General features: G+C 35.7%; 1 protein-coding gene across 2 annotated transcripts in view; it reads left to right on the top strand.

Annotated features, from left to right (window-relative positions):
* JMY (junction mediating and regulatory protein, p53 cofactor) overlaps positions 1–10897 on the top strand; it is a 72990-nt gene extending 62093 nt beyond the window's left edge. Inside the window, exons 10-11 of one of the 2 annotated variants that reach the window (XM_038169757.2) lie at positions 2081–2391; positions 5513–10897. In XM_038169757.2, coding sequence (XP_038025685.1) covers positions 2081–2388 — 308 coding nt within the window. In that variant the 3' untranslated portion in view covers positions 2389–2391; positions 5513–10897. Of the gene's footprint in view, positions 1–2080 lie in introns of both variants that reach the window. The other variant, XM_027447030.3, reaches the window with a different exon arrangement.
* Positions 10898–14261: the final 3364 nt, after the last annotated feature.

Here is a 14261-nt window from a genome sequence, read left to right as displayed (position 1 = left end):
TGCTTAACCTGAGGGTTCAGTGTTTTCTTAATAACAGAATTTTACATAATTTATGATCGAATAAGATGAATACTTGTCTTGGGACATAGGAAACCTTGAGAATGTTTTCTTCAAGGTTTCTTCAAATTTTCATACAAAAATCCACAAATCGTGACATCAACTTGAGATCTGAATAAGAATGTACAAACTTAACTACAATTGAGAATTAAACATGTCATAATTCAGTCAAGCATCTTAACTTCATTGGAAACTGAGGTGAGTAAATAGAGCACAGGGTTAAGTTAGATCTGTTACAGCTTTACTGTGTGATTCTGTGCTGTTTTCTTTTAACTGTTTATCACATATTTAAAATGGGGAGATAGCAGCCATGTTTGAACAAAATGATGTTTAGAAGAAAACTGCAATATTAGAGTTTTTATTTGAAACATGGAGATGGGATCTTCAAAAGCACTTGTCTGCACCATTCATTATCGTAGGAGTTGCTGAGAAAAAGTACCTCAGGTGGACCTTGATTCACACTGCTGCAATGTGACTGCAATAAATTTCTATTAAAAATTCTGTTTTTGTCAGTTACAACTGCAGTAGACATCCCTCAATCAACATTTCTCCTCATCCATATAAAATCAAAATTACAGCTGTTTTCATCTATCAGGCAGAAGCAAGAGTGTTTCTTCCTTAATGCTCCTTAAATGGCTAAAATGCCTTGAAACAACTGAATAGTTATAGAATTAAGTTCTTATGAGACTTGCAGGCCACAGGTATGGTATCTTCAGTTCGTTATCAATTTTGCTGCTGCTGTGCTCTGTTTTTATTTTTCTGTAGTCCTATTTTTTTATTTTTCTGATATCAATTCTAGCTTTCAATTTTGCATAAAACATGTAAGTGCAATTTGATATACCTCATAAAACACCAAATACAAAATTAAATTATATCCTCCCCCTTAAGAGTATCATTAATGTTCATAGCTGTACACTACCTGTTGCTCTGTATTCCATGAGATGTTTCAACTCTCTAAAGAGCTTCAGAAATGTCACTCTGCAAGAGATGAGTGTTCTATAATCCTTCCTTTCTCCTTTAAACTGCAAACCTTATATCTTCATATCTTTTCCTCATGTCTATTCTGACTGTCTGGGCTGTTAGTCACCTGGACAAGGTCCACTCATAAATACAAAGTGGATTTTAAAAGTGTATTCTACAATATGAAGAAAAGAACTAGAGCTCTATATTCATCTGTGTGCTGCACTCTTATGTGCTAGTGTATGCTGACTAGTTTGGATTGTTTTACTTTATTGTATCACATTTTGAGACATAGAAATCTGCCTCTCGTTCTTGTATAGAGCCTGACTTTATTTCTGCAGATAATGTTTCAAATTGGTGATAAAGGAAGGATTTCTGATAAAGAATAAGCTCTTATTTCTCTGTCTTCATTAACTATAAAGGAAAGGAATTTATATAGGCACTCGGTAATGGTGCCTATATAGGTGACATATCTAAATCCAAAGGAGCAGGAAGATGTTCCTGTTGCAACTGGCTGTACTGCTTTCCTCACTGGCATGTAGTAGTATTCATATTACCTACTATGTAGGTATATCTAAAATATAAATGCAAGCGCTGGGGATATAGATTCTCCGCTCTGCTTGCATTCCTGTGACTGCACAATCCAGTACTTAAGACACGTGTTTGTTACCTGAGTTTCAAAGTCAAGAAATGGGAAGTAATACACACTTTGATTTGGCTTACTGCAGCTATTATGATTTTCTGGACTGCAAACAGGAAAGCTGTCTTGTCCAAAAAGTTCTACCGCTGTCCTCTTAGGAGGTTACATGGTTCCAGAGATTATAATTGCCTGTATAATCCAATTTTGTCCTGGTAATAAAGAAGATTTGGAGGCTAACACAAAAATAGAGCTACAGAATGATAAAATTGATAATACTAGTGTCTCCTGTATTTTTATGGTATAGGACTAGTACATGAATTGCTACATTTTGTACAATGGCTACATTTTGTTATATAGGAAACATAATTGGATACTGAATAAATTTAGTAAAAGTCATACTGAAAGTCTTTTGATTTACTGCAGTGAGTTCCCCGATGGATGAAGTGCTGGCTTCCTTGAAGCGTGGGAGCTTTCACTTAAGAAAAGTTGAGCAGAGAAGTCTCCCTCCTTTTCCTGATGAAGATGATAGCAATAACATCTTGGCACAGATCAGGAAAGGAGTGAAATTGAAGAAAGTGCAGAAAGATGTTCTGAGAGAATCCTTTACAATTCTGCCTGATACTGACCCTCTGACAAGGAGCATCCATGAAGCATTGCGACGAATTAAGGAAGCATCACCTGAATCAGAGGATGAAGAGGAGAGTTTGCCTTGCACAGACTGGGAAAATTAACCTGTAATTAACTTACGTTTAAAAAAAATCTATTCGACATTTTTTATAACAATAGCTGCTAAGCCTCAGGTTATGCAATCTAGGGGACATAGTATGAATGTGACTAAACTGTCTGATGTACAACATGACAAAACATGCACATATGAATTTAGTATCACTGACTTTTCAAAAGAATTAAGGTTTCTATTAAGAAAAAGTTTTATAAGGCAACATCTTAGTCCTGTTCTTGTTTGAATACTTTTGCTGAATAGTGACAGGACTGCTCCTATAATAAATAAATAAAAGCTCTATTTTATTTAGTAAATTTGAAGGGACTGTTTGCAGCTTATAAAACAGCTTAAAAATCCTTTTAAGTAACAAAGCAGCACAGTCACTTTTGGACATACCCTATAATTATTTCTAATTACCTTTGGCCTTGTGAAAATGTAGTGTTCAGACTGAATAGCTCCAAATCAAGGATGATTAGATTTGACTGCTGGACACACTGAAATCTCATTGGTTATCCTGTGTGACTGACTCTTTGATAGCTTGGTTTCAATTTGTGAACACTCTGACTTAATTGAATTTCTAAACTATAAACAGTAAATGTACAATTTATACTTCTGCTACTCATACAAATCCCGTGAACTTTCTTTATATGAAACTACAGTGCCTGAAAGTATAGATATTAGACTTCTGCAGATGAAGTTAGTGATTTCAGAACAAAATAGAGATTGGCAAGAAAGGAGGTTTCAAATTTAAGGCTGTATCAGCCTTAATTCTTGATTACAACAGCATTGTCCTTCTCTGGTGATTCTTTTCTGCTACTGGTGTGCAGATGAGCTTAAGTCTGAATGAAAGGTCCCACTAAACTTATTTGTGAGTATTTAAAATCTGGAGAAAAGAGAGGTGTGACAATCTCTAAAGAATTTAAAAATCTGTTCAGAAATTGAAGAGCATGGCAGATAAATATTTACAATCCTTGCAACACAGCTAGCAGTAGGAAGAAGATAACCTTTTTGGATGCTTTCAGTCAGGCAATTCTATACTGGTTATTTTTTACTGTAGCTGTAGTGTGGCTATTGGTACAGCTGTTCAAGAAGTGATGGTGATGTAACTCATCATCTGCTGAATATTGTTCCAATTGTGTAATACTGTCTCAAATTGTTCATTGGTATGCCATTTTCAAATAATTCTATTTAAGATTTTAAAAAAGTAAAATAAATGTTGCTTTTATTTTCTTATGAAACAGCAAATCAGTAGTGTGACCAATACCTACTGTTTAACCATGGTGTGTTCCTACTATACGAAACATACTAGTACATGTATTTTTGGAGTTGAGGAGTGCAGATAGATGTACTAAACTTGTGCTGAAACTCAAAGTCCTCTATTAGTTTGCATATTGAAAACTCCCATTCTCACAGCCCTTTAGAAATGAAGTCATAGCTATAAGAAACTTGCCTTGGAATTGACTTGGTTTCTCAATGTAATTATTCCCTCTTCATTTCCTAGATAACCTAGCAAGAATACTCTTTAACACTATAGAACTTGTAAGCAAATTTACTTTTTCTTTTTTTAAATCTAATTGGTGGACCCCCTAACAATCTTCCATTGGAACTGTATCCTCTTAGGAGTTTTATGCGCACATTATTCTACAATATAAATACACACTTTTCTCTGCTGTCTTTCACAGCCCTTTAAAAGCAGTTCAAAGTGTAGGTTGAAAATCACAGCCATGCAGTATCTGTAGGGCCCAGTGCTTGTCTCCTTTTTAAAGGAGTACTGACCTGAATATGAATTATCTTGCCAGTTTACAGCTAAGATCCTTTCCCTTTTTAAGGATGTACTCCTGCCACACACTGAAGTCCCAGTAAATATTTGGACCTAAAGCAGGGTGCACTGTCACTGTTCTTTGTGCTTGCTCCTTGGAGTTTTCCATGCATCTGGGATCTGCTCTCTTACCAGTATCTTATTTCATTACAAAAAATATCCTGTTTTCATGAGATGAGACTTCAAATTCATGCTATGGAATTATGTGAAATAATCTGATAGACCAGCAAGTTGAAACAAAGCCCTTGTGAAATTCAGCTGAATGAACTTTTCACATAGATGAGTGGTCACCCAGAATTTATTACACAGGAATAAAATCTAACAGAAATCTGTTGTAGAATAATGTTTCTTACTATTATCAGTTAGTGCTGTTCTCAGTTTAATACCATGCTTTATTTAAAAAAGAAAAGATTGATCTACTAATTTCTAGGTTAAGTTCTGCATATCCAAAAATAGCTGCATAGAAATTTTAGGATCAAAGAAGTTATATAAAAGTACATTGGCACCTTTGTTACAAACTTCATTTAATATGTACACATCGTTGTAGGCTAAATGTAATGCAATTATTTGCCTTAAGAATAAAAGCTAAATTTGATATGATTTATGTTTATCAAATGCCAAAAAGTGTCTTAGTTCACATGCAGTAGAGGAAAGAGTATTAACAATGTACTGAAGTCATTTCCTTACTTATTGAGGTTTGAAGATAAAATAATAGTAATTAGTTCTTACAGGAGATCTAGTCATCTCTTTTATTAGCTGCTATATGAGTTAACTTCTGTGTAGCTATGTTACTACCTTTTCTTTAAGAGCACTTCCTTCCTTATGGACACTCTAAGCCACGTACAATAGTGTTGAGGCATTCCATGTATCTGAAGTACAGCTGAACAACCATTATAAAGATGTAGTAGCTTCCATACAATAGCACAGAATCTTGGTTATCGAAAGTCTCCCAAGCTTTTATAGCTCTTGAAGATCACAGTAGTACATTTGGAGGACTCTAAGTAATTCAAAGCCCACATTTCTGGGAGCAGTGGACAAAGTAACTGGGTGAAGAAGTGGCTTTTGTTCTCCCTTCTGCTCTAATTCAGGGCCTCTCCAAGCTCAGATGTGTGTTCACTGCCAACAATACCAAAAGGAAAAAAAGACCCAGTCATATGTTGTGCTAAAGTGTCATTAGGCCTAGGAGCAAAGAGAACCGAGGCTTTTAAAGACATACCTTAGTACTGCATGTTGGAATTGCCTAATACATTGATCAGAGAGGATTTGTGAAGCTGTTTAGCTTTTCAGATGTTCCTTTTTTTTTTCCTCCAAACAGGTGACTTACAGCCACTGGAGTGAGAAAAGAAACCCCAGTTGAAGATTACTTTTCCTCTTCATTTCTGAATATTGAGAGCCAGCAGTTTTGACCATCAATTCCCCAGGAGGTTTTTTTGGCAAAGAAATAGCGTTTCTTTGGCAAAAGATTAGCACCTGGAAAAAATGACCTGAAATGTTACTTTTCAGATCACTTTTTTCTTTATTTGTTCCAAAATTCTGGTTTGAGTAGAAAGCTAAGTTGTTTAGACATGCATTTCATATAACCAAGAATGCCCAATTCATAAGCACTTTTCATATTTGTGTTACTAATGTGTGGCCAGTTAAGTGAAGGGAGTATTTTGAGTTGAGAGAATACTTGCATTTAACTAACTTTGGGATTTGGCTGAAACAACAGCTATAAAATCCACCCTTCACTGCACTGAATATATCATCTGCTTGAAAACCAATTAAATAGCTCCTTGCAGAGAAGCTTGCTATGTAGCAGTGTGATGTTACAGAAAGAACAGAATTTCTAGTTGCGCTACTGTAGCTGAAATTCAGTGTTGTGCAACCAAGATTTTTTTCTTCTTAGTTTGAAGAATTGTGTGTCAGGATGAAAAACAACACGTGGCTACAACATAATGAGAAGTAAGAGTTGAATTCAGTACATATTCAAGAATGTATTTGTTCTTAGTATGGTACAATTTAGCAAGAGATACTGCAGCACCTTTTTAGAAGGTCATTTGTAGTATTAAACCTTTTTAAAGTAGACGTTTTCATGCTTTCTTAAAATAATATTTAGCTATGGAAAACAAAGTTAGTTATACTTTATCATTTACTATAAGAAGCAATATTTTGTAATTTCATACTTAAAATTATTTTTCTTTTTGGTTTAAAATGGCTTTGTTTAAATACTGTAAGCAGCCTTCTTTTAAAAAAAAAAAGATCAAAGCACTTAAACATACTAATACTTCAGTTGCTTCTCTTGCTGTTTTTTATTATTCTCTTTAGTGGCTGCAAAAAAATATTTGTATTTCATACCCAAAAGCCTGTTTTCTGAAAAAACAGCTTCCTTTTGATCATGACTGTTTTTTTTTTCAAAGGAGAGTTATAATTTCCTCTGCAGTGAGTTCTTAGTAGTAATCATAAACTTCATGGCTAATAGCTGCAGGCAGCTACACTTACAATAAGTATCACAATAGTAAGAGGTATGCCAGTACAGAGAGAGATAGTATTGGACCATCTAGAAACTCCATGTGATATTAAAATAAAAAAGCCCATTAAAATTTTTAAGGAAGCTTAAGTTTTTACTAGCATTGTAGTTTTACTAGCATGACATACACTGTGTTTGAGAAGTACACAGTCCCTGTCCTTTGTGTAGTGTGTTCCATTCACTTTTCCTTTTGTGAAGGACAAACTACTATGTGAATGATTTTTTTAAAGTGGAATTATGCATTGCTGCTGTCACATAACGGAACATTTACTGTGTCAATGTTTATAACAGGAGATTTCATGTCTTGCCATTTACTTTTTTAAACAGGAGCAGGAGTACTTACCTTAGCAACAGACTATATAACCTACAGGAACCTCAGATGTTGGACCCTTCAGCTGTTACGCTGTGGCTGTCCTGAAATTAAAGCTCTATCAAACATCTCAAATGGATGCCACTTTACCCTTGCTATTGACAGGCATTTTTTTAACCTTGTTGCCTTATTTATAGTTAGCAAACATTCATTTTCAAAGCACCCATGAGCAGCATTATTCCAGAGATGTATTGATTTTGCTGTATGTATTCATTGCCAGGTCTGTATGCTTCTCTCCTGAGAAGATCAGCTCTATAAAATGCTTGATACTGGCTTTCTAAGGACCTAAAACCACAAGGTATATTTTTCGTAAACTGCTTCTCTGAACTAAAGAGTTAGACAGCTTATAAGCAAACCATCTAATACCATGCTCATGCAGCAGTAATAGTGATTTCAAAATTTATCATTATCATCTGACATTGCCTGTACTGTATGTAACCTGTGACGTGTTTTTGCTCTATGTTTGTCTACACTTCCAGTCATACCGCACTTAAAACTGAGTTAATCAAATATTTTTTTGGCCATAGCACAAAGAAGAACTATGATGTAGAATGGTAATTCAAATTACATAGTTCATCTGAATCTTTGTGCTATGTTAATTAGTGGATGTTTGAGCAACTTTTACGTCAATTTTCTCCTGTTTTCCAGCCTGCATTTTTATTCCTTACAGTATGGATATGGGACACCAGCAAAATTCCAAGTCAAGAGAAAATAGTGTAATTTTATGATACAGGTGCAATGGTCCCTTTGCACAGTGTTTGTGTCTACAGTTTACCATTGTGTTGTGATATATCTAAATAGCTCAATGCTTTACTGTACTACGATCTTCAGATTTATTTGCCATGTGATCTGTTGATTTTGCCTTGAAAATGTGTGCATGATGAGAAAAAAAATACAAAATTATTGTCCTTAATCTGTTCTATATTTAGTTGAAATCGTAGATTCCTGTAATAGCTTAGTTTATAGAAACGGATTTCTTATAGTAGCAAGTGTTTTATGTGCACACAAATAGAAGTTGTTATGCTGAGCAGAGCAGTTTGTATCAGTTCAGAACTGCCATCTTCCATGTGGAAAGTAAATGTTTTTTCCCCCCACATACTGCTAAAACCCCAAATGCTTGATTTTTAAGCTTCCATGAGTCCCTAGACGTCACAGTTTCACATAAGTCTCCATTGTGATATAAAAATTGTGCATATGTAGAGTACAGTTAATGCATAAAACTTCCCATTTTTCTCTGCAATGTGAAGTTCTGCAGTGGGATGGCTGGAGCAGCAAATGGGGGAAGTATTTCCACAAGAAATTTAGAGATATTAGGACAATCCTACATGAAATTTGGTTCCTCCATAGCTAAGAAAATTTCTGATGAATATGTTGGACCTTGAGAAATCGTAGCAAGCATCATGACAGGAAAAAAAAACAAAACAGTTAAACATATGCACAGAAAGAGAACGTCATTGTGGTGGCTGCCTTCATCTGTTGTTAGTCACTTATCTTAAAGCAGTGTGTCAGTTTTCAGCCTTTTTTGATCTTTAGAAACTTGCTTTCTTGCTTCAAGTTAAAGTTGTTGTAGTATTGTATAACTGATCCAGTGAGATAAAGAGTTGGAGTGCATAATGTTTATTGTGTAAATGAGGACTGAAAAATCTTGAATGAGTGGGAACAGGAAATACTGAGTTTCTGTTTACATAACCAAAACGTAAGGTAAACAGGAAGTTTTTCCTCAGAAATAGAGTTTGCATCAACATGAATTTCATCCTTGCATTCACAGAAGTTCCAGATCCTTAAAAAATGACCAGTATTCTTAGTTTGTTCACATTCTTACTCTTCTCATGTCTTAGTTAAATAACCTGTCTAAGGTAGATGAATGCTTTTTTACCTTCCTTAAGCATCTCCTAATTTTTCATTTTTTAAATCTGATGGTCTACATCCTACACCAGATGCTTTTAAAACAAATTAGCATAATTACATATTGTGTTCTTTTGTGGCTGCATCAGGGGTAGGACTCAACATACTTTACCACATTATTTGAAAAGAATCATTTTGAGCATAAGCACTATATTCCGTAATGTCTAATATTAAAGTAATGACAGGTGCATTATTGAAGATGCAACTTATTGAGAAGAGGAAACAAGCTTGTATTGGTTAATGTTCCCCTTATTCATTTGTTGCGCTGAATTTCAAGAGTGTAATTTATAAATCAACTTTGTTCACATGTCTATCAGATTTTCATTATAATGCTTATGTAATTAAGTTATCCATATATGTAATGATTCCATAAGCATGGGCAATACATTGTTATGTTTAGCACTACAGAATTAATGTTAAGAACAAGTGAAGCTTAATGCAAAGAAAAGGAGCAAACAGAAGCACCTTACTGGGAGAGCGTGTTGCATAATTTCAGTGCTGTGGGAGCTGACAGACAGTAGGTCATTCTAAGCTAGACTGCAAATTGCTCTTTGGTGTAAGCACATTGACATACTGCTATCAATGCTGTCAAAAGTACAGCAATGGCTGTTTTTAACCTATAAATATACTGTAATTTAAATTTTTCCTACAAAACAAATTTATATTTAATTGCTGCCTAATACATGTACGTAAAATTAGGATTTTTAGCAGGGTTGAGGGTGGGTGGGCATGCCAGTGTATTTTGGGGATGGGTTGTTGTATATACATTTCTTTGCACTTCCTGTTCAGTTTAACTATTAATCCAAAACTCCCAGCTCTGACTGTCGTGAGTCTGCAACCTGACACTTATGTATTTTTATTCAGGTCTGCTATATTCTGTGGCACAGAGCTTCAGAATTTGACAGAAAAGGTCTTTCCATTCTCAAATGTGAATACTCTGATGTACCTCTAACATGGAAAATGACCAAGCAATGAATTTTACTCTGCTGAGTTTAATGTTACTGTGGAGTGTTATTTAAATCTGATACCTAAGGCTGTTAACCAATGGTGTGTCCATTTAGGAAAAGTATGAAGGGTGATTGTTATTTCAGTGGGTATAGTCCAAACTCTGCAGAGATTTTATTCTAGATACTGTCACCTGTTCAGTAACTAGTTTGCCTTAGACTGGCTTGACTTTCAGATTCTTTCAGGAGCATTTTTTTATTTCTGAATTACAGAATAGATATTGGGGATAAGGGACACTTCGTGTGTCCCAGCACATTACTATAGTTGCTATATGTTTTGGATTTTGTCTTACATATTTATGAATACATCATTATAAGATGAAAGAAATATAGATGGCTGCAGATTGTCTTGCATGAATGACATCAGTAAAGGTTAATGACACTAGCTTCTTTTTTTAAGCCTGTTGAATAAGAAATAATCGAACCAGTTTGCCATTCACTAGCTTTGTGCAATATTATTGGTAGAATCAAACACTAGCACACTGTGCTTGGCTTTAAGGAAGCTCTTTAACACCATTATATTCAAAAGGACATATTAAATGCATATTTTATTGTAAACAACTGCAAATTTGCTATACCTAAAAATGCTTAATGGTATAAAGTATTAAGCAACAAGTATCTTTAAGAAAAAAGGTAAAAAACTAAGCAAAAATTTCCAGCAATACCTAAAAACTAAAAAAAAAAAAAAAAAAAAATAACTGTCTGCCTTTTGCTCTTTTTTCTTTACTGCGGCTTTTCTGCAATGCAAGTTTATTGCTGTGTATCATGGTTTTTTATTTTCTTGACTCAGAAGTTTAAACCTGTACACAAAGTACTGAACTCACCTTCTTGTATTTGCGATGTAACGTCATACTCACAGTTTTGGTGCTTAAAAATGATTCCTTTTTTCTTTATTAAAGGATATTTATTTGACCACTGTCTTGTTTTTACTTTGCATATATAGCAATGTTTGATTAAAAAAAAAAAAAAAAAAAAAAATTTGGTTCCCACAGAAAAAAAAAAAACAAAAACAAACAACAACAACAAAAAACATATATACTATAGTTTCCATTGTTATTCTTTTAGTTCTTCAAGCTGCCTTACTGTCATTGCTTAATGGCAGATGATTGTGTATAATCTATGTTGCAGCAAGGAGTAATATCTTTGTAAATTGTTATATAAATCAATTAGGTATTACAGAAGAACCTTGCTCTTAAGTAATGCAGGATAATTGAGCTTAAATACAAATAAAAAGTAGTTTCCATCTCTTAATGAAAAGACAAAAACCCTTTATTATCAGAGCAGAAATCTAAGTCCAGAAATGTTAAGAGCTTAGATCCCTTATTGCAGTCTCCTACATTTTAGAGCTAGCTAGTGACAATGGCATTCTATGGAGAGAGAGAACAAGCCTTCAACTACAACCACTTAATTTACAAAGGGCTGTAATGATAATGGAAAAGCTCAAATTGAAAACCTTCACTATTTTTGATTTTTTGGTGTAAGTGCAATATAATATTTCAAAAACAAACTAGATCATGCATGAATAACTCAGATACTTTACAGATATTGTTATGGGTGTTTTGAAGAAAGTTTCTACCTGTTTTCTGAAGGAAAAATACCCTAAAATCCACAGCTGATCATTTCCCAGACTAGTGTTGCCAGTTGTTTTTTTTTTGTTTTGTGTGTGTGTGTGTGTGTGTGTGTAAGTAATACCACAAAATGAATATTATCTAGAGATAAAACTACAAAAATACTCATGGTGCATAGAGGTCTGTTTGCATTGTGCACCTTTTTCCTTCCAATCCTGTGTTTCTGGTACAACAACTGCACCATGGGTAAATCAAAGGCAGATTCTATGCCCAGCTGGTCCTTTAGCATGAAAAAAGAAAAGAAATAAACTGTGTACTTATGCAACAAGAACCATTTAGAGCTATATAATCCTGAGAAAAGTAGAAAAAATTACAATGTTTATAATAGCAACCTGAAGCAAAGGTTTGCTGGCAATGCAAACCTACACTGCAAAAAGTCTCATCAAAATACAAATCAAAATTTTTCTTGTATTGTTCGCCTCTGGTAATAATGGCATAAGCTATTAATTTTGCACTGTGGCAGAACAAGTAAGAAATCTGCTTTGAAATAACCAAATTATTCAGTCATCTCTGACTATTGCTTGTGAAAGATGAGGATTATGTTTGTAGCCAGGGTGTATTCCTAAATGCTTTCACTGTGCTCAGCAGCATGCTCACAAGTCTGTTTCCACACATGTTTTGCTCCACAGAACAAACTTGTATGTAAGAGTATTTGTTGCCATCAACTGCTGTCTACCCTGGCATTGGCTCAAGCAGGTCAGGAGCTCCTTTTTTAATCAGTTTTAGGGGTATTCCTACAGCCTGGAAGTATGTCTAATGCATGCAACAGATTTGCAAATTAGTGAATGGATCTGGATGCACACTTCAAGGCAGCGGTGTGCTACTCAGAATAAGGCCTAAATGTGTGCACAACACACAGAAGATGGGAGATGGGTAGAACCATCATTTTTTTTTTTTTCGTATTAGTTACATGTCAGATGGAAAGGTACATTGTAAATAAATACTCATTGGGCCACAGTCCATCTCTAAGTTATAAAACAGCACCTCTTTCTCACAGAAATCATGGGTATATTTAGGATTTGTTCCCCTTCCACAGTTTATGATCAGTATATGAGGGGATGTGGGGAAGGGAGAGATAAATATGGTAATTGAGTTTGTTTCAAAACCTGAGAAATGTTCCTTTTTTTGGCAGCTCTTACTGCTGCTTCCCATTGTACAGGTTTTGCTCCTCCTATTGTAGCAGGGAGGTTACAGCAAGCCACCCATGTGTCAGCACTGCCAGCAAATCCCAAGCTTTATGCTCATGCCACAAACAGCTTATGTAGATCTAATGCCATGAAGTTTTGTCAGCATGTTTTTTCCTCTTTTAGGATGGAGCAATGTAATTAACTGTAAAACATCTGTAAATTTCAGATGTAGTATGTAGGCCATGTAAGTGACACAAGCATCACTTTGTTGATACTGCAAAAGATGACTCCAAAGGTTTTACCAGGTGACTACTGGCATGGCCATGTGGCCAGCCCTGGGTGCAGGCGTGAGCAGTTTTCCACTCTGCAGAACTGCAGTCATCTCACTGCCATCACAATGTCCTCCTGCCCCTTCCCCATTTGCTCCGAGACTCTCAGTTGTGTAACTCTCCAGACTTCATGCAAATCTGCATCCCTGTTGTGTTGACTGCCTTGACTTTTGTCAAATGACAAAAGATGGCAGATCTTTGAAGATGGGGATCTTATTAATGTTTTGGGGATCTTATAAATGTTTACAAATACCTTAAATATGGGAGACAGAGGTATTTAGCCAACCTCTTTTCAGTGGTTTGTGGGGACAGGACAAGGGGCAATGGCCACAAAAGTGGTTACAGGCAGTTCCGCACCAAAATGCGAAAGAACTTCATGGTGAGGGTGACAGAGCACTGGGACAGGCTGCCCAGGGAGGTTGTGGAGTCTCCTTCTCTGGAGATATTCAAGGCCTGTCTGGATGCCTACCTGGCAGCCTGCTCTAGAGAACCTGCTTTGGCAGGGGGGTTGGACCCGATGATCTCTTGAGGTCCCTTCCAACCCCTACAATTCCGTGATCTCCCTTGACGCCTTGCCTTGGTGGGGAGGGCTGGTGGATAGAAACAGGCAGAGATTCTTGCCCAGGCTATTACAGCTGCTGCCTGTCTGCACTAGTGCTGGGGCGTGCCCTCTTCCCTTTAATTGACCAAAACTGGCCAAAAAAAAAAAAAGTGCACTGCATTTAAGATCAGGCATCTGCCACCTTCTCCCATCATTCCTACCATAATTGTGAGCTGTCTGTGGTCTTTGTTGGAGGTTTGTGCCAGAGATAATCACTTGTATTATCTTTTCACTTTCTCCTTGCCACCAAAGACAGTAGGTGATTTCTCTCAGTGTGATTTCTCTTTTCACTACCTGCATCCTGCATTGGTTATAGAAGGCCAAGCACATTTATTGTCTTTCAAGCATCATTTACTGTTTACTTCATTTTTTAATCTTCTTTTCTAACTTGCATCATGCTCTCTCTGTATTTCACTATTTAAAAGTCACAGGAATAACAAAATCAAAGAATCATGCAATACATACAGAGCATTTATATTGACTATACTTTTTCTTCCTCGATATTTTATTTTGATCCCATTAAATTTCAGTAGAAATGCATCTGAACTCTTAGCGTACAAAATCATCAACATATGCTCTAACTGCCATGCA

This window comes from Anas platyrhynchos, chromosome Z (genome assembly GCF_047663525.1).
Source record: "Anas platyrhynchos isolate ZD024472 breed Pekin duck chromosome Z, IASCAAS_PekinDuck_T2T, whole genome shotgun sequence".
Lineage (NCBI taxonomy): Eukaryota > Metazoa > Chordata > Aves > Anseriformes > Anatidae > Anas > Anas platyrhynchos.
This window is presented reverse-complemented; position numbering and strand designations above follow the sequence as displayed.